At 41.0% G+C, this 18,947-nt stretch overlaps 1 protein-coding gene across 1 annotated transcript in view; it reads left to right on the plus strand.

Annotated features, from left to right (window-relative positions):
* The window catches only part of dnah7 (dynein, axonemal, heavy chain 7), a 71,861-nt gene that overhangs the window by 47,459 nt on the left and 5,455 nt on the right, over positions 1-18,947 (plus strand). Inside the window, exons 49-63 of the mRNA XM_041950039.1 lie at positions 267-421; positions 3,095-3,285; positions 5,341-5,474; positions 5,561-5,896; positions 6,117-6,243; positions 6,562-6,756; positions 9,314-9,406; positions 9,495-9,671; positions 9,875-10,036; positions 10,133-10,333; positions 10,559-10,720; positions 11,430-11,615; positions 12,382-12,519; positions 14,686-14,916; positions 17,244-17,396. Of these exons, the coding sequence (XP_041805973.1) occupies positions 267-421; positions 3,095-3,285; positions 5,341-5,474; positions 5,561-5,896; positions 6,117-6,243; positions 6,562-6,756; positions 9,314-9,406; positions 9,495-9,671; positions 9,875-10,036; positions 10,133-10,333; positions 10,559-10,720; positions 11,430-11,615; positions 12,382-12,519; positions 14,686-14,916; positions 17,244-17,396 (2,641 nt within the window). The remainder of the gene's footprint in view (positions 1-266; positions 422-3,094; positions 3,286-5,340; positions 5,475-5,560; positions 5,897-6,116; positions 6,244-6,561; positions 6,757-9,313; positions 9,407-9,494; positions 9,672-9,874; positions 10,037-10,132; positions 10,334-10,558; positions 10,721-11,429; positions 11,616-12,381; positions 12,520-14,685; positions 14,917-17,243; positions 17,397-18,947) is intronic.

Consider the following 18,947-nt stretch of genomic DNA (forward strand, 5'->3'; position numbering starts at 1 on the left):
CTGTCTAACCTTTCCTACAAGTAACATTGTCTGATTTAACCTTAAGGTGCAGGAAAAAAGTAATATCACAAGACATCTGCTTGTTTGTGTAAATGAAGCAGCAGCATTGCTTTTTAATCACAATACTATGGCCCCTGGTGTGCTACCCAACTGTGAGCTGTCTAACTGTGCTCTCTCACTCTCACAAGGCAGTACCATTTGATCAGCCACTACTGTGTGTGTGTGTGTGTGTGTGTGTGTGTGTGTGTGTGTGTGTGTGTGTGTAGTAACGCCAGGCGGTGGCCTCTGATGATTGATCCGCAGGGCCAGGCCAACAAGTGGGTGAAAAACATGGAGAAGGCCAATAGCCTGCATATCATTAAACTAAGTGATGCTGACTTTGTACGCACTCTGGAGAACTGCATCCAGTTTGGAACACCAGGTAAGCTCAAGTGTGTCTCTGGTTTGATGCCTCTGCTGTTGCTGCCTAGGTATGTATGCGCATGTGCCTCACCCACATTGTTGCAGTTCCTGTCACTGCCTGCTGAGGTCTCTCTTCACCACAGGCAGTAATAACAGCTGTGCAATAGCAGTTTTTCTCCTTTGTTCTCTGTTCTGCAGTGGGAGAATTCTTATAAGCTATATTTCTGTGTGAGATGCTCTAATGAACCTTTATGCCTATTGCACAATTAGTATGCCAAACTACTGTCAATCCTACGAAGTCCCAGTATCAGGGTCATATTGATATCTGTAAGGAGATGTGACTATTTTCTGTGCTTCTAGTATATACTCAGAATTATATTTTATAGGATTTTTAGAGGGTATGAGAGCAAACAGCAAGACACGAATCAGAGTTACAAACAGAAAGAGGTGAGTGTCTGTGTACGTGAATGACCTGTCCCCCCCCATATACTGTCTACTTTGAATACATTTAATTTACCACATTCCCACTTTCCCACCAAGTTTGTAGTTATATTAAAGCTAATATAACTTCCTTTCCTAATTTGCTTGATGAGTCGCCCATGGAATCTCTGTTTTCCTCTGAGCCTTAGAAAAGGGTTGTCATGTCATTTATATATAGTTTTCTTGCCTCATTTACAAAACCCATCACTGGAGATTTTAAGGTCTGCATGGTAGGGAGATTTGGGGGTAGCTTTGACAATGGAGCAGTGGAGAAAAGCCCTTGACGGGATGCATACAAACTGGTGTGGTCTGATTCAATTCAAGGAGCAGCGCAGATGTAGATTCTAACTGTGACAGATGTAGACTTTCACCTACCACTCGATCACACTCATTCAGAAAATGTCCTAATCTGTCCACCTATTGTATTAAATTTTCAAAACATTGTCGGATATTTTCTAATTGCTAATTCAGTCAGATCCTACAAAAGCTATTTTTTGGCTTTGTTAGCACAGAAATGGATTCTTCTCGACTGGAATAATCCTCGTTCTCTGAGCTAGACTGAGGGAGGCGCTGCAGCATCTCAAACTGAAGAAGTTGAGATTCACAGTTCGTGGCTCCTCTGGTAAATTGGACAGAATTTGGAAACTATTTATGTATTACATTAGAGCTAAGCTTTAAACCCCCACCTTCCTGAATGTAACTCCAAATGGAAAAATCACGTTTTTTTGTTATCTTGCATCTTTCTCTGTCTTTGCAGCCCATCACAATGATTTGCCTTTAAATTGCGCAACTGCCTGTTTGTTAATATGTCTGTCTCTGTATTTCTTTTTTGTTCTCTTCGTTGCATTCCCTTTACATTGTTGTATTCAAAAAGGCCAATAAAGTATGTTAAAAAAAAAAGAAGAAAGAAAACAGACAGAGGCAGCTATACAGCCATTAAAAAGACATCTAAATAATGACCAAACTCAGCCAGCCGTTGGGTCTTTGCTTACTGTCAGACTGCAAGGCTAACAGTTCAGAAAGTAGCTTGTCCTTGCAGGGTGCAAAGTAGTCCCCGGAGGCTCCAGTTCCACACTCCACAGCCAATTCTCTTACACACTTTTACAGTTTTTTGCTGTTTGTATTGCAGCCTATAACCCTGATTATGTGCTGGTATTCTTTATTTTAGCGTGGCTAAACCTATGTTTCCCTGCTAGGCTAGGTTCTATTAAATGATACAAGGTGCTATTTAATTTGATTAATTGTTAGCAATACTGATGTAATGTACAAGGACATCCAAAGCAATTTGGAGACGGTTGACCTGATTTTATTCCCTATCTTGTGAGAGAAGTTTATGAGCTGTCACCAGCACTGAATCCTGTATCAAAACATAGTTACACCTCAAGGCATAGTGTCAATTATTAATATCTTAACATGAGAACAGCATTATCATACTTAATGTGCATTCACATTAGCAATGATGTCATGGGAACAAGGCACCTCTAAGTTCATGGAACTTATGTAAGTTTCTCAGTGTAGTATGACTTTCATTGCTGGAAAAGGTCCTCCACAGCTCCAGTAAAAATATTAATAACCAATGTTTAATTTATAGAGAACTTTTAAGGCAAGATGCACAAAGTGTTTTCCAGATGCAGAAAGATATACACAATGATGGGAAGTTAATTAATTAATTATATATTATTTGCTGATAGAAACCATTGTCTAAAAGCATTATTAGCTGACATTATTAGCTGACCTGATGCTCAGTGGAGGGCTGTCACAGATAAAATAGGATCAAATTGACAAAAGACCCTGCCACTGACAAAGACCCAAACTGATCTCTATGGTCTTTGATGATGTAAGGGGCTAGAAGCATAATAGTAATCATGCAGGAATATAGGGCCTTGCCAGGAATTAGTAATTTTTTATTTGACTTTAAACTGTATTGTAAAAGAAGCAGTGCAGTGTTGCTAAGATGTGGGTGATCTGGGGAAAAATCATTTGCATTGATTAGTATTGTGGCTACCAAAATTTGTCCAGTTTGAAGTTGTGAAAATCACTGAACTGTTGAGGAAGTAGAGTTGGTCAACAGCAGAAAACAGTGGTTGCATTTGACAGCTTCAATATGAGATTGCTTGTAAATGTGAGTATAATGAAATGCCTGTAAATTCCTGAACAAAGTCGGCCTCTCCTTGTTAGAAAATATTGTTAAAGTTTGGACATTTTATTTCAGTGCTGCTGGAGAATGTCGGTGAGGAGCTGGACCCTATCCTGGAGCCTCTGCTGCTGAGACAGACCTTTAAACAGGGTGGTGCCATGTGTATCCGCCTGGGAGACTCCACCATAGAATATGCTTCAAACTTTCGCTTCTACATTACTACCAAGCTACGCAACCCACACTACTTGCCTGAGACCTCTGTCAAGGTACTGTAGTGCCTCAGGAATGGCTATATTTTTTCAGTACACTTTCACTCCCTTTACATTGTAGAAACACATTTTGTTATTAACATGGAACATACTGTGCAATAATAATACTTTCACGCTATACTGGGAGCACTGTTTGCCGTATTCAAATGGTAACATTTGAAACTATTTGCTAAATGGTATAATGACCTGCCACCAGTTTCACTGGTCAGCTTGCTACCGTTCAACAAGAGGGGAAGGGCAACAGACCTGGTCCCCAGACATGAACCTGCACACACCTTTAGTCATGATGGTGTAATCTGAGCATTTCCTGACAGTAGTCACAGGACTTAGCTGTTTTCAGAGAGTGTTAGTCTTGTTGTATTGAGCCCTTTGCAATCCTTGATGCCTCCTCTACCCACCACTTCCATGCAGATGGAGCTGGGGCCTAACGATAGATGTCTCTTTTCCAACAAATCTGCTGCCAAACTAGAGGGGAGTAGTCGAATACATGCTCTCACTGGAATCGGTCAGACCACCACTTTGGTCCAGACTGTAATTTGACAACTTTTTGAATCCTATTGACTTTGGTGATCCTCTGACTTTTCTTTTAGTACCACCCCAAGGTCAAAGTTTTCAATTATTTAGTGAAATATCTCAACGTCGACTAGAACGGATTGGCTGTACAGACAGTTGTAGTTCCCAGACATGTGTACTTATGACTTTGGTGATACACTGATTTTGGGTCTTTATTATTGGATGGATTGACATGAAATCAGCTACAGACATTTACACCCCTTTAGGATGAATCATACTAACTTAAAAACTTTGAATACTGTACCACTAGTTTGGTTTACATTATGCAAATTGGCAAATCTCAGTGAGCAAACATGCTAAACTTAGATGGCTGACATTATAAATAATATATATGCTAAATATTAGCATGTTAGCATTGTCATTTTGTGCATGTCAACATTTTAGTTCAAAGCCTAAATTCTCTCTCACAGAGCTGCTAGCATGTCTGTAGACTCCTAGTCTTGCTTATTTTAAAATTTCAACTCAATAGCAAGTTGTTACACTGAATAATTATTTTAGAACTTCAGAACTTTTTTTTCCAACTGATAGATGAGGTTTACGTTCCCCTGTTGGTTCCCACTTACTGCATCATTCCACTCATATAGCAGCACGTTTTTACCCTAGCAACACAGTGAATCATGATACTGTGATACCACCTCCCCTCTGGAATACAGTCTACCAAAAAAAATCCAAGAAAAAGAGCATTAAAGGAAATTGCATTACATAGAGGCAAGGGGTTGGAAAGCATTATGGAAGATCACATTTCAGGCATCTATTTGCAGGGGCCCCACTCTTTATGGGCAGCTATTAGATAGATTCAACTCATTTTTCACAACTGACCCAATCCTTCTTATTTTCTTTATGCTTAGGTCTTTTTTTATTTTTTTGCTTACAGTACAGTACTCTGTGAGGCTTCCATTATTCCCATTAAGCTCTGTTTGAAATGCAATACTTTCAAATACAAGAGGGAAAGCATCAAGTAAACCAACCCTTAAGGAGCTCAAGGGATGGAGGGAAGCAAAGAAGGAGGGTGTATGTGTGAAAAGGACAAACAGGAGATTTATATGGGCTCTGAGTCTTTACCACCAGCTGAGTGGGTCCGCAGCATCAATAGAAATGGAATTAGGCCCTGAGAGAAGTGCACTCGTTTATTAGGGCAGCGAGTAGATAGCAGATACAGTATAGGCTTTTAACCTCTGGGTAAGTGCAGAGCAGAATGACTAAGGCTATGCTAAAAGACACACTCATTCACTTCCAGCTGCAACGCTTTTCACAGAAAAGAAAAAAGTATTTGTGTCCTACTTGTGCTTTGCCAAGACTGGAGTGGTTATTGGATATGGTTGCATGGAGAGGCACTGTAGATGATCAACACTGCTCTGTAAAGTACTTCACTTAAAAATGAGAGTAAGGGTGGGGCACCCCACGCCCAAACACACACACTCATGTGCATGTTTATGTCTGTTTACTGCATGTCTGTGTATTTCTTCTTCTGTGGTGTAGGTGACCCTTCTGAACTTCATGATCACCCCAGAGGGCATCCAGGACCAGCTACTGGGCATTGTGGTGGCCCGGGAAAGGCCTGACCTAGAGGAAGAGAAACAGGCTCTCATCCTGCAGGGAGCAGAGAACAAAAGGTACAGCAGTACACACCAGACTCAGGTATATACTAATCAAATAAAATGTCTCCTTCCTCACGGTGCAAACTTGGATTTGTCACCAGACAACTGAAGGAGATTGAGGACAAAATCTTAGAGGTGCTCTCGTCTTCTGAGGGCAACATCCTGGAGGACGAGACAGCTGTCAAGATCCTCTCCTGCTCCAAAGTGCTATCCAATGAAATCACAGAGAAGCAGGCTGTGGCTGAGGAGACGGAGCAGAAGATCGATGAGACCCGCATGGGCTACACACCCATCGCCGTGCATTCAGCCATCTTGTTCTTCTCCATTGCTGAGCTGGCTAACATTGAGCCCATGTACCAGTACTCCCTCACCTGGTTCATTAACCTCTTCATCAGCTCCATCGATAACTCAGACAAGAGTGAAGACTTGGAGCAAAGGTAAGCAGAGCTGACAAATGAACTAGCCAAATAATTGTTCCTACAAGTCACTTAAGCAGGTCATTGAACAATAGCTCGGAGCTTTCTGTCCGCTCAGAAAATCATATTTGGCTTGTTAAAAAAGTGAAACTGTTAAACAAGAATCAGTGTGGACAAGTTTGTGAGTTCTGTTTGGTTTTGAACAAGATTATTAAAATGCTGGCATGTGTATCTTCCTCAGATTGCAGATCCTGAGAGACCACTTTACCTACACGTTGTATGTGAATGTGTGTCGCTCACTGTTTGAGAAGGATAAGCTGCTCTTTTCCTTCTGCCTCAGTGTCAATCTGCTCATGTACAAGAAGCTGGTAGGCATATACACACACTGCACACATTTACAGATTAACAGCACTTCACTTAAAAACTATGTCTGTTGTTTGAGAGCACATTCAGTATTGTTGTTTGATGGTTTTGTTCATAAGTGGCTAGCTGATCAAACAAGCTGGTTAGCCTGGTTCACAATCAGAGTAGAGTATCTGTATCTCGTATTTTCAATTTGCATAGATGTCTTATCCAAGGATAATCTCCCAAAATGGTTAAGATTTAAATCACTTAATCACAAATTCTAGTTAATCTTCCAATGCGTTAAGACTACATTAGCTACATGACAGTAATTAATGTCGCAGGTAGATGAGGGTGATTGGCGCTTCCTTCTGACGGGTGGTGTGGGCCTGGACAACCCCCACTCGAATCCCTGCACCTGGCTTCCCAAGAAGTCCTGGGATGAGATATGCCGCTTGGATGAGATGAAGCATTTCAAAGGTCTGCGTCGTGACATGGCTCGCCTCAGGAATGAGTGGAAGAAGGTCTACGACAGCCCAGTGAGTGTCATCAAGCCAACTGGCTGGGGCTCTGTCTGTGGTTGTTGTCTATGTTTCTGTGTTGGTAAAGACAAACTGGCAAAAGTTAGTTGTTTCCTGTACTTCCTTTCTTTAAAAAGATCAGTGTGGTTATATACAGTACCTGATAGCAGACAACTGGGATTATTTTTCTTAAATCGGCATACCCAATCAAAAAAACCAAGAGAACTAGATGGAGACCCCAAATGCAAATTTAGTGGATATTCATATGGTATGGCTGGTAACTTGGTGTAGAAACTATAAATGTGTTTGACTTTCAGCTGAAAATGTGTTTGTGGTTAGTAGTGTAGCAGCCTAGCATTTTTTGCTGGGGCACCAACAAAATGATAGACCACAAAATAACACATCTTGCTGCAGTGTACTGCCTCTAAAACCACCAGAACATTTGGGTTCTGGAGGAGCCACTGGACCAAAGTCTATCGAGCAAATGGTAAAGATATTTAGGGTTTTTGTCAGATATTTTGTCAACATATGGGGTATGTGGACACTAAGGCCTTATACACACAGTCTTAGGTAGAACTAGTAGGCACAAGCTTGAGCAATTGTTTGCCTGTGAGGACAGAGCAAACCTCACAGCAGTGCCACCTTGGGTGTTGTACACTGCTTTGATTTACAATGCAAATTATTCAAAATGTAAGGTTTTTTTGCAGCCAACCTCTCTAAGCATGCCCAGATTATAGCTGACCAAACAGGGTAAATATGGAGAAAACATGACTGACTTTACAAAACTATAATATTGTTCAAATTCCAAAATTGCTTTTTTGTTGTTGTTGTTTTGTCTTTAGGATTACATTAAAATCCAGCATGTAATGACGTGTTGGTGTTGAGATACTATCATACAAAGAACAATGTAGCCTATAGTGAAATCCATTGTTTGCATTTAACCCATCATAAGCACTAGAAGCAGTGGCAACCATGGGAACAACGCAGAGTGGTTTTCCATTGGGTTTGGCACATGAACCACAGGCCAGCTTTGTGCGCTCTATAGCTCAGCAGGGTAGCTCAGTGGGATCCCACAACACTCATGCATATATTACATTAACAGGACACATTTCATGATTACTGCATATTCTCGTGTTTTCTTCATTTTTATTTCCCCAAGCAGTTCTGCTCCTTTAACTGCCTTCGATTTGCATGTCTTCAAATATGAAACAATTTCATTCCTGATAGCTGCCAAATAGGTCTTTGTTTACAACACTATAATCACATTATATGACTGTTAATGTTACATTCTTGGTGCTTGCTGTAAATATCCTATTTAAATTAATATTTAATTCTTTTATGTTGTCTTATAAATAAATCTGTTTTGTTAGTTTAAATGAAACAGAGACAAATGGGACAGGGAAGGAAAGAAAACGTTGGAGGAAAGTAATTTGCCTGTGTGCAGGTGTAGATGATGCACACAGACACTCCTCCTCTATCTTTGGATGATAAAGAATCTAAAATTGAAGTTGTATCTAATTACATCTTTTTTGTTCCTGTTCCTGTTCTAGTCACATCCATGCAGTCTAGCTGCAAGAACAGCTGTTTAATCAACGTGTGGTACACATAAACATGTATGCAGCACTCGTGCTTGTCTCTGTGCTGTCACACACACACACACACACACACGCACACACACACACACACACACACACACATACACACACACCATCTTTGATTTATAATCAACAGAATCAGCCACAACACTTCTATCTAATTAAATCTAGTTTGTTCCAGTTGTAGAATTCACATTTATTCAATCTTGATGCAAGAACAGCTGTTCAATCAAGCGCACCGGCACTCAGGCTCACACACGCTAACACACCCCTGAACACACAGAGAATCCCCAGGAGATCCTAAATAGGTGTATCCATCTCAAAGCACCTGCCAACACACATAGCCAGAAGTCTCTCGATAAACAGCCCGGGGAAAATAATTCCAAAAGTTACAGCTACCATAGCTCACTTCCTCTGGTACACTTGTTCTACAAATTAATCAAACATATTGCTCTGACCCAGTACCCAGTGGCTTTTCTGTTTCCCCACCTCTTTCTCCTTCTGCTTTTTTCCTTTTCCACGGTCTTTGCTTGTTCATACATATTTATCTATCTCCCAGCGTTACTCTCCTCCCCATTCACATTACAGATTACCCCTCTTTTTGCTTAATTACATTGCTTAATCTTGCAACAGCTTGATACTGTGCAGAACTGCCCTCATCCTCTCCAAGAAAAGTCAAAAAGGCATTCAGCTGCATGCTTCCTGAAGGTAACCTAATGAGGGGCCTGCCTGATGAATAAAAATGACTGAATTTTCTCACTCGAAACAGCATTAAAAGATGTCAGTTGGCTATCTAAGTGGCTTTTTAAGTCCTCTGGTTTACTTGAGTGTATTGTAGGCCAGTCACTTAAGTGTTGGCATGGGAACTATTCAGGTTTATGCAATCGAATTACTACATGATCTTCTCTCCGGTGTGAAATCTGAAGTTACTCTCATGTACAGTCTGATTTCAGTATGGGCTGTGTTGTGCATATCTGCAGAACCCACATCAGACTCTCTTTCCTGATGAGTGGCAGGAGAAGCTGACCCAGTTTCAGAAAATGCTGGTGATCCGCTGTCTGAGACCAGACAAGGTCAGTTCATACGTTTTAACTTAATTTTTTCCAAATTTCCTGAAAATGGACTACGTTTATACACACACTCTATTTGTGTTTGCCCCAGATTATTCCCATGGTGCAGGAATTTGTTTCAGACAGTTTGGGTCGTCCCTTCATCGAAGCGCCACCCTTCAACCTGAGTAAGGCCTTCGTTGATAGCCACTGCTGTGCCCCCCTCATCTTCATCCTCTCCCCTGGCTCAGACCCCATGGCTGCATTGCTCAAGTTTGGAGATGAAAAGGTACAGAGACAACTGGGAAATTCAGCAGCTTTGAAGCCCGCCATGTGTGCAAACTCAGAATGAAAGGAGAAATTGAATCCTCCAGATTTCCCAGGCTCCCAAACACATCTTGAAAGCACTGAAAAGTATTTTGCCTCCTTCCCATTAAAAAAGCAGCTACATAAGTGAGTGTGTGTGTGTGCACGGCTGTTCTTACCCCATAGGGCTTCACTGGTAACAAGCTGACCTCCCTTTCTCTGGGCCAAGGCCAGGGTCCCATTGCTATGCGTATGATTGAGACAGGCATTAAAGAGGGCACGTGGGTGGTTCTTCAGAACTGCCACTTGGCCACATCGTGGATGTCAACACTGGAGAGAGTCTGTGAGGTCAGAACACACACTTGTGCTTTTTATACACCAGATGGCAACAGTGCTAATACATATGCTAACTTTTTTTTACTTGGTCTTTGTGGCTGTGAGCAGGAGCTGAACCCAGACACTACCCACCCAGATTTCAGGCTCTGGCTGACGAGCTACCCGTCTCCCACCTTCCCTGTTGCAGTGCTTCAGAATGGGGTGAAGATGACCAATGAGGCTCCGAAGGGCCTCCGCTCCAACATTGCACGCTCCTTCTTAATGGACCCCATCTCTGACCCAGAGTTTTTTGGCAGCTGCAGCAAGCCGGTCAGTGTGTGTGTGCATGTCTCTGTGTATGTCTGAGCAGCTTGCTGTGCATATCCATCAAGCCAACATCAGTGGGTGTCCTGAGCTCCTTTGTGTCTGTTGTCTCCCCCTCTGTGCATTTCAAAGTGTGTTTGTTTTAACTGTGGAAATACTAAACTACCACCACTATTAATGTAATTATTTACCAAAGACCAGGTCTTCCATTTCTGTTTATACACCTCTCAGGCTGTGTTCAAGAAACTACTGTACGGCCTGTGTTTCTTCCACGCCCTGACCCAGGAGAGGCGGAAGTTTGGACCTTTAGGCTGGAACATTCCATATGAGTTCAATGAGACCGACCTGCGTATCTCAGTACAGCAGCTACACATGTTCCTTGAACAGTACCAGGTAGTTATTTTATTAATTCCTCTGCCTTCAAGGATGATTTTTTAATGTCTTTTGTTTCCCCAATGGTGGAACAGTAGTATACAGGCTAGTGCACACAAACACAGCTTTATTCTGTTACACCTACTTTACATACACTCACATGACCTGCTCATATATCTCTGGGACAGAGTAAAACTCCTGATAACAGATGCACCTACACCATCCACTCCTACATATAATATTCAACATCTAAGCCCATAATAGAAATTCTGGCTTTTACAAGTGGGTGTCTCTTCACTCAAGTATCCGCTTTCATCAGCTATATTCAGAAAACCTCTTGACATTTTTCCACAAACAGATAGCACTCCAACCCTCCACCATTCCCTGTTCCACTGCTTTAGCTGAGAAAAGGGGAGGAAGGAATAAACTACTGAGGGTGTCTTTTTGAACGGAGTGACATTTTCATCTTGTAACCAAGTGTCTCTCACTGAATTTGTTAGTGAAATCCTGCAGAAAAGGCCACAGGGGCCACAGCTCCACCCTTTTACCTCCTATTACGTCAGTTTCCATTCAAAAGTCAAGAAGTGAATTTTAGCAAGGTTTCCTGTTTCAGAAGAACATACACATAACATAACTAAGAATGTACACACACACACTGAAATCCTGCATTTCTCAATGCTCACCCCCTCTCAAAACATGCAATCCTAACATGAGTCCTTGTTTCCTGCAGGAAGTGCCGTTTGACGCACTCCGCTACATGACTGGTGAATGTAACTATGGAGGCCGTGTGACAGATGACTGGGACAGAAGGACCCTGCGCACGATCCTCTCTATCTTCTACACCTCAAAGATCATTGAGGACCCTGATTACATGTTTGATCCCAGTGGGCTCTACTATGCACCTGCTGAAGGAGATGTAAGAAACAGAAAATGGCTATAAATAATTTTATCAAGAAGATTTTTGTTTTTTTAATAGATCTCAACTCTATCTTAGATTTGGCTGTAAGTACAAAAATGCGTACAAAATTTTCAGAGACTGTAGATACTGTAAGTATTTACCAGGGAAAATTAATACAGTATTTCGCATAGTATGGAAAAGTCTGTTGTTAGATGCAAATCACTCAGTCACATGTAGCAGGTTGCAGATTCATCCCCAGGGGGAGCTGTTTACTGTTAAGTTGCTCTTTTTTGCTTTCATCAGTACTTTCAGAACCATCAGTTACACTGAAGGTGCCTGGAGTGTCATTGCCTTAAAAACTCAAGAAAAGTTAAACTCACTTTTATGTGCTTGTTTTTAAACTAAGCCTATTACAGGACTCACAGTTGCTTAGCACTGTTGTTGAGCTACCTTTAAAAAGTCATTAGGAGATAAAATGTGTGTAACAAGGCACAGCAGGCAGCCACCATCAGTGAGGGTTGATATATTTGTTAACACAAGTGCAATCTATGGCGCGCTCCATTTTATCTGGCATTTTGTTCTCCAGTGCCGCACCCCCCTCCAACCACATCTTTTATTCATGAAGTCACATTTACATAGTCATTATAATAAATGTCAGCAATCTAAGGAGCCGACTTGTTTTTCAATGAGTGTTATTACTCGAGATGTTTCCTGATGTTGCGCTGAAAATTGTCCTCTTACTTCACTCATTCCTCTCCCTCTGCTTTCTGCATCTCTGTTGCAGTACAATAGCTACATAGAATACACCAAGTCGCTGCCGCTCAACCCCTCGCCAGAGATTTTTGGCATGAATGCCAATGCAGATATCACCAAGGATCAGGCTGAGACACAACTGCTGTTTGACAGTATCTTGCTGACACAGGTAAATCCACCTGAGCCTGTGAAACACCAAGTCATATTGATTATCTGCTAGTCAGGAGCTGAGTAAAAAGCACAAACAAGTGGTAAAACACACACACACACTCTTTCTTTTTTATACTATTTGTTATAATAATGAAGACAATTCTTTATTATGCCATTAAATAACCTGGAGGTTTATGACCATAGACAAATAATAAATATCAGACATTAACCAGCACTGTGGCCTGGCATGGGAACAGGTGAAAACAAACAAAAAAAGTTCACAAATTTTTCAGTGCCAGCAGCCCTGGGTCTCTTCCTAAATAAATGTGCCCCCTCTTGGCCAACATCCCAGATGCTCAGTTGGAATGTCACCACTCAGCTGGTACATTTTCAAATTGTGGATAGCGTGCATCACACTCTTACCCAACAAGTGCATGACACACACATTCACTCAAAACAAATAAACTGGGGTACACTCTGAAATACTGTTTCACATAAATGCATACAGCGCCAATATGCTTCCCTCAAGTTTCCTCTAACTTTCATAAGTATCCATGCCAGGATTAAATATTTTATCGCCCTCCATTAAAATGTGCTATGCAACATTAATTAAAGAGAAAAAATATAAATAAATATTTCAGTTGTTTGTAGAGAGACTTCTTAAAGAACAAAAAAAAAAAAAAAACATGTTAGGTTGCCTTCCTTTGACACTGAAAAGACACAGTATGACTCACAGTGGCTCTGGCGGAGCTGTGTGATCCCACATCATTATATCTCAGCTGTGCAGAGTTAGACTAGTTTAGCTTGTTGAGGATTATATCTTACCACTTCCCAGCTCCAGTCGATGTTGGCTACAAATCAAATCTCAGAGCTTTCACATCAAGACCTACTTGAAGATGACAGAAGTGCAGCTTCTCCTGCAAAATGGAAAGCGATATTTATTTATCCCTGTATCCGTTTATTTATTTTAAGATACAGAGCAGTGTGTCTTGCTCAGCAAAGATTTCCCACTATGCCAAAACATGTCTGAATTCCTCTGAGAATTAAACTTGATATCTATCTACAAGTGCAAGCGATGTACATATAGAACAAGACCACACTCCTCATGGATCCTGTACATTCTAATTCCTCTCCTTTAATCTCTTTGCCTAATATACCAGTATACAGTGTACATATGCTGTCACAAACACTAAAAGTATATTTAGACAGCTACAGACCTGGCTTGCTGCAGAAAAATAGAGAATTATTTTTACAGGCGTTGCCACTTCTAGACTTCAAGTTAAAATTAAAGCTCAATGGAGTCTGGCATTTATTCATATAAACTCCTTTCAACAAGATTAATAATGGCTTCAGTCATGTGTGGACTTTATTAGCATCTAATACATTCTCATCAGTCTCAATGACCGATAAACAGGGAGAGGCTCCAAATGGAATGAAACAGCTATTTGTCATTCCGCTACTGTAACCCCAGTGCCATTAGCCAATGATTATCCATTACCGCTGGCTAGTGACTGAGCATCAAATAGGTAAATGGTGCAAGTTGGGCTGAGAGGAAAGCGGAAAAATCACAGATTAGAGTGAATGATTATTAGCATGAATGATTATTAGAATTGTTGATAAGATTGTGTCAAATTTCTCTGAATATGGAGGGGAGACGTTGTGAAGGCTTCCGTCTTATTATGAGGTGCTGTGCGTGTGTGTGCGTGTGTGTGTGTGTGTGTGTGTGCCTGCGCATGCATGTGTGTGCGTGTGTGTGTGCTTGTTCACACAGGGATACCAGTAAATACGTGTGCATGCTCAGAATCTCATCATCAGTGGTATTACAGTGATAGCGGGAGGCTAGCCTGGGAAATGTCAAATCAAGAAAAGGAATGTAAAATTATTAGGTCATATTACTCTGATATTCTCTGTTATTTTGAAAGCATAAATCTGAATCAATTCCGAACAAAGACAATGAAATATAAGCAAAGTCAAGTCAGAAGTCAGAACCTCTTAACAAGAGGGTCTTTTTGGGACCAAAATAGCACCAATGCGAAAGAGTCCTGAAAAGGGAATACATCATTTGACAAGTCAAAGACAGCCAAAGATAATTTCCCCAAAAAGCTATGAACTGTCAAACCAATCCGAGCCACAAGTCCTGCCTTCCCTTCTCATTCGTCCTCTGTTGCTCTGTGTCTCTGATCAGTCCCGCTCTTCAGGCGGAGACGCCAAATCCTCAGATGACATGGTCTTTGATGTGGCAGCTGACATCCTGAGCAAGCTGCCTGGAGACTTTGACTTGGAGGCAGCGATGAGGCGCTTTCCCACCAGCTACAATCAGAGCATGAACACAGTGCTCGTGCAGGAGATGGGCCGCTTCAACAACCTGCTCTGCACCATCCGAGATTCCTGTGTCAACATTCAGAAGGCCATAAAGGTACACAGGAGGCCCTTGTAGAGAAAAAATGTTGTTATTATATTTTTACAACCCTGGTTTGAAAATAGTTGGGATATGTAAAATTTAAATAAAAACAGAATGCAATCATTTGCAAACAAACTGACATGACAGCTGTTTAGGAAGTGTTCCTGAAGTAATATTAAAATAGTAATATTCTTCATACAATCATGTGTTCACAAAGCGGTGAACCTCACTCCACCCTTGCTTGTGAGTGACTGAGCCTTTAGAGGATGCTCCTTTCATACCCAGTCATCTTTTGTTGCCACTGTCCCAGCTTACGTGTTGCTACATCAAATTCAGAATAAGCATATATTTATGAAAATCAATGACGTTGGTGAGGGGAAACATTAAAAGTATTGTCCTTGTACTGTTTTCAATTGAGTAGATGCCAAAAAGGATTTGCAAATTATCATTTTCTGTGATACTTGTTGTTTGGATACTCACAGTGTGATACTCTCTGGCCAAATCTACTGAAATTACACTAAATGTGTGTTTTTTGGATAAACAGTAAGGCCAAATGATGAATCATCATTGATTTTACATTTTTGTACAGTGAAAGCAATATTTCATGAGAGGAGGCACACCTCTACTGAATGATTACAGGGGAAACTCTGGTAATAAATCTTCAGAAATCAGATACTTAAGTATTCTGCACAACACTCCAAATACACTAGTTTAACACTATAATTTGTTGGTAAAAGGAAACACTTCAACAGTAACTGTGAAAGTTTCGGGCCAATAGCCACCATACAGAGGAACTGCTTCCTCCTGAAAGTCTATGTACAGTGTGTTACTGTATTTCGTATCTTACAGGCACTGTTGTTCGACAACACACTAGGCAAAGTTAAAAAGCAATGAAATGAAATGTATATATTCTAGAAATGTTGTTGACCTTGTGGGAATGAACAGGATGAAGCAGCCCACCTAAACCTCTAAATCATTAACGAGTGCTCCTGACCTTCTCTCAGAAAGTGCTCTTTTCCACTGTAGCACAAAGGAGAGAACTGAGTCAACTCTGCTATGCCATTATGTATTCATGCCACATCCTTTGGCCCAGACTATAGACTGTACACTATAATCTACAGCCATGCTAGTGACTCTCTGAGGCTGTGCTTAGGCACAGTGGTGCTTAAATGCTAATGTCAACTTGCGAACATGCTCACAATGTCGATGTTCAGAGAATAGCAGGTATAATGTTAACCATGTTCATCATCTTATTTTAGCGTGTTAGCATGCTAGGTTTTTCTCATTAGTCTGAAGCATAATGTACAGCTGAAGCTGATGGGAATGTCAGGAAATCACCAAAGTTATGGCCTTCATCCTCACTCGAGAATGTCTGCACCAGATTTTATAGTAAATCATCCAAGAGCTGTGGAGACATTCCAGTGTGGACCAAAGTGGCTTGATGACTGAAAATGGCCATCTCCGCGAGCCACGCCGTAACATTGCTCATAATAAGAACGTGTGTACATGATGTCAGATTTCTAAATGAATATTTGAAACTAGGGTTTTGCTTTTGCACTCACTGGATCCATAAAAATGATGAGGAAGAGTGCCTAAGTAGTAGGGAAGACTAAGTATTGGCAGGAACCAGGACTGCTGTGTGTGATGGATGTAGCTAAAAAAAGAAGACCCCCAAATATAGCTATCTTAAAGCCTTAACATAATTTTAATCAGTGTTTTTTTCCCCAAAATGCCACCAAGAGACACACTTGTAGAAGTAAAAGTATCCATTTAGGCCACAACATCCTCAGACAAAACAAAGAAATTCTGACTTTGTATTTCCAAGTGTTTGGAGATTTCACACATGCCAGGACACAGCCTGCAATTAGACTGCATTAGACTAAGACTGTAATTAGTTAGTTCATAGAATGATGTAGTTAAAACCACAGACCAAACAGGATATCTTCTGAATATATGTGCCTGAATATGTGTAGTATTGCACGCCTAATTACACCATATTCAGACCATGCCTGAACACGTGTGTGTATCTTTACACTGTTTAATAAACAGACTCCATACACATTTCTTCTCCTCCTGAGATACACCAGTCTCATGGGCTTGAAGTGGGGAGAGCATGAAGAGTCAGGAAGGGGAATGAGCACATCATCTTTCATACTGGTATCAAAGGCTCCCCACTGAGTGATAAGGATTCCCATTATGTGGCTGTCTGTCACCTATCTCCAGAGAGACATTTTTAAGTGGCATGCTTGAATTTCTCTCATATTTGATTCAGTGTTAAACAGGGCTTTAACAACATTTTCAAGTAGTGAAGATGTTGATCACGTGTGTGTGCTCATGTGTAGGGGCTGGTGGTGATGTCTGCGGAGCTGGAGGAGGTGGTTAGCAGCATCTTGAAGGGTCGTGTCCCAGGCATGTGGATGAAGAAGTCCTACCCCAGCCTCAAACCGCTGGGGAGCTACATCAGCGACTTCCTGGAGCGACTCAAGTTCTTACAGGTACTGAAACCTGCCGTAATCAGATGCTGAAAAATGTTTTTGGGTCCGTCATAATGACTGGTATGAATAAATATACATAATGGTTACTTTATTGTTTTCATTGTAAAAAGGAAATTTAGAAAAGAAAACTTTCTTAATTATTCTCCACAGCACAGTCAAATGAGTGCATACATATTGTGGCCACTCCCCATTGAAAGGCAAAACAGTCAGCATACATGGAAAAAACAAAAACATGGAAAACACTGCTTTAAAAGCTGATGTGTAATAGACTGCACCATCAGATTAAGTCTTTGTTTAGGATAATGTTTTTTCACCAATGTTGAGCTACACACTATATGGTGTTTTCTCAACAAACAGCTCTGGGGAGTCTCTGAGAGGAACTACCCACTGGGGAGCTCCCCTGAGAACTATATACTTCCAGGGGCTGTTCTTCCATTTGCATTCACATCGCCAGCAGGAACACAGAAGTGACGTGAGCTGGACTGCTGTTGGTATAGCAACATCACTTCTGTGCAACATACAGCAGCAACAACAAAGCCTACACTGTTGATTCATTTGTCCGTCTTATGTTCCATGTTTTAAGGCTACCATCACAAGCTGTTGCTAACATCTTACACAGGTTTTTAAAAATGGTGGTTGACGATGTTGCATTGACTTATGGGTTTGACCAGTCAGCATACTATTAAATCTGGGCCAATTACTTGCATCACTCCTTCCCATAGTGCTGAGAAAGTAGGAGCTAACAAAAGTCCTTTAAAGCAGTGTTCTAAGAACTGTAATCATTATAGTTGTTAGTGTGGATACAATAAAAAGGGGATTAAAAAGGGGATTCTTCAAAAAACGCCAATATGCTGTAAGAATATTAAAGGAAAAAAACAAAATAGAAAGATTTAGTACAGTACTGGGCCACCACAAACCTTGACATGGACTGTAAAAGTCTCTGGAACCATGTTTGACCTGTCAGAGGTGAGGAGCTAGTATCACGAGTTACATCAGTACACTTTGTTCCCTCTACACTGAATTGAAATCCTGCCTTAAGCTTTGTCACACTTGAGTTACACAAGACCACTTCACTTACCATCACGTAGAAGGTAGGGGCGATCTAGTAATGCTTTTCACTCATGGGCAGATTTGGTAAAGGAAACCCATGCCAGACATGTGAGTCTGCAAAGTGAACTTCGTCAGTTCCCATATTTCCCTTTCTGCTTCCACTGGAGAAGTGCTGTATTCCTCCTGTTCATCAAAACTCATTGGAGTGAAAAGAATGTATTGTGTGTCTCTGGAATGTCCACCCATGACTCCCCACAGGGTGAGCTGGAAAGTCACGGGTTTCTTATCTAGGACAGCTCGCTTATACCTTGACTTTTTGCTGTTTTAACAAGTGAAGAAAAACACACACTGTCAAAATACTCCACTTTAGCTTTATGCTTTTTGCATTCATACTACTGCTGCATTAATGTGTATGCTGCATTTTACTACTATAGATATTCAAGTGTGAGCTAATTTTAATTACTTTATATTCTGTTGTTGTAGTTTAATGTACAGCCATGC

Source organism: Chelmon rostratus, chromosome 13, assembly GCF_017976325.1.
Source record: "Chelmon rostratus isolate fCheRos1 chromosome 13, fCheRos1.pri, whole genome shotgun sequence".
NCBI lineage: Eukaryota > Metazoa > Chordata > Actinopteri > Chaetodontiformes > Chaetodontidae > Chelmon > Chelmon rostratus.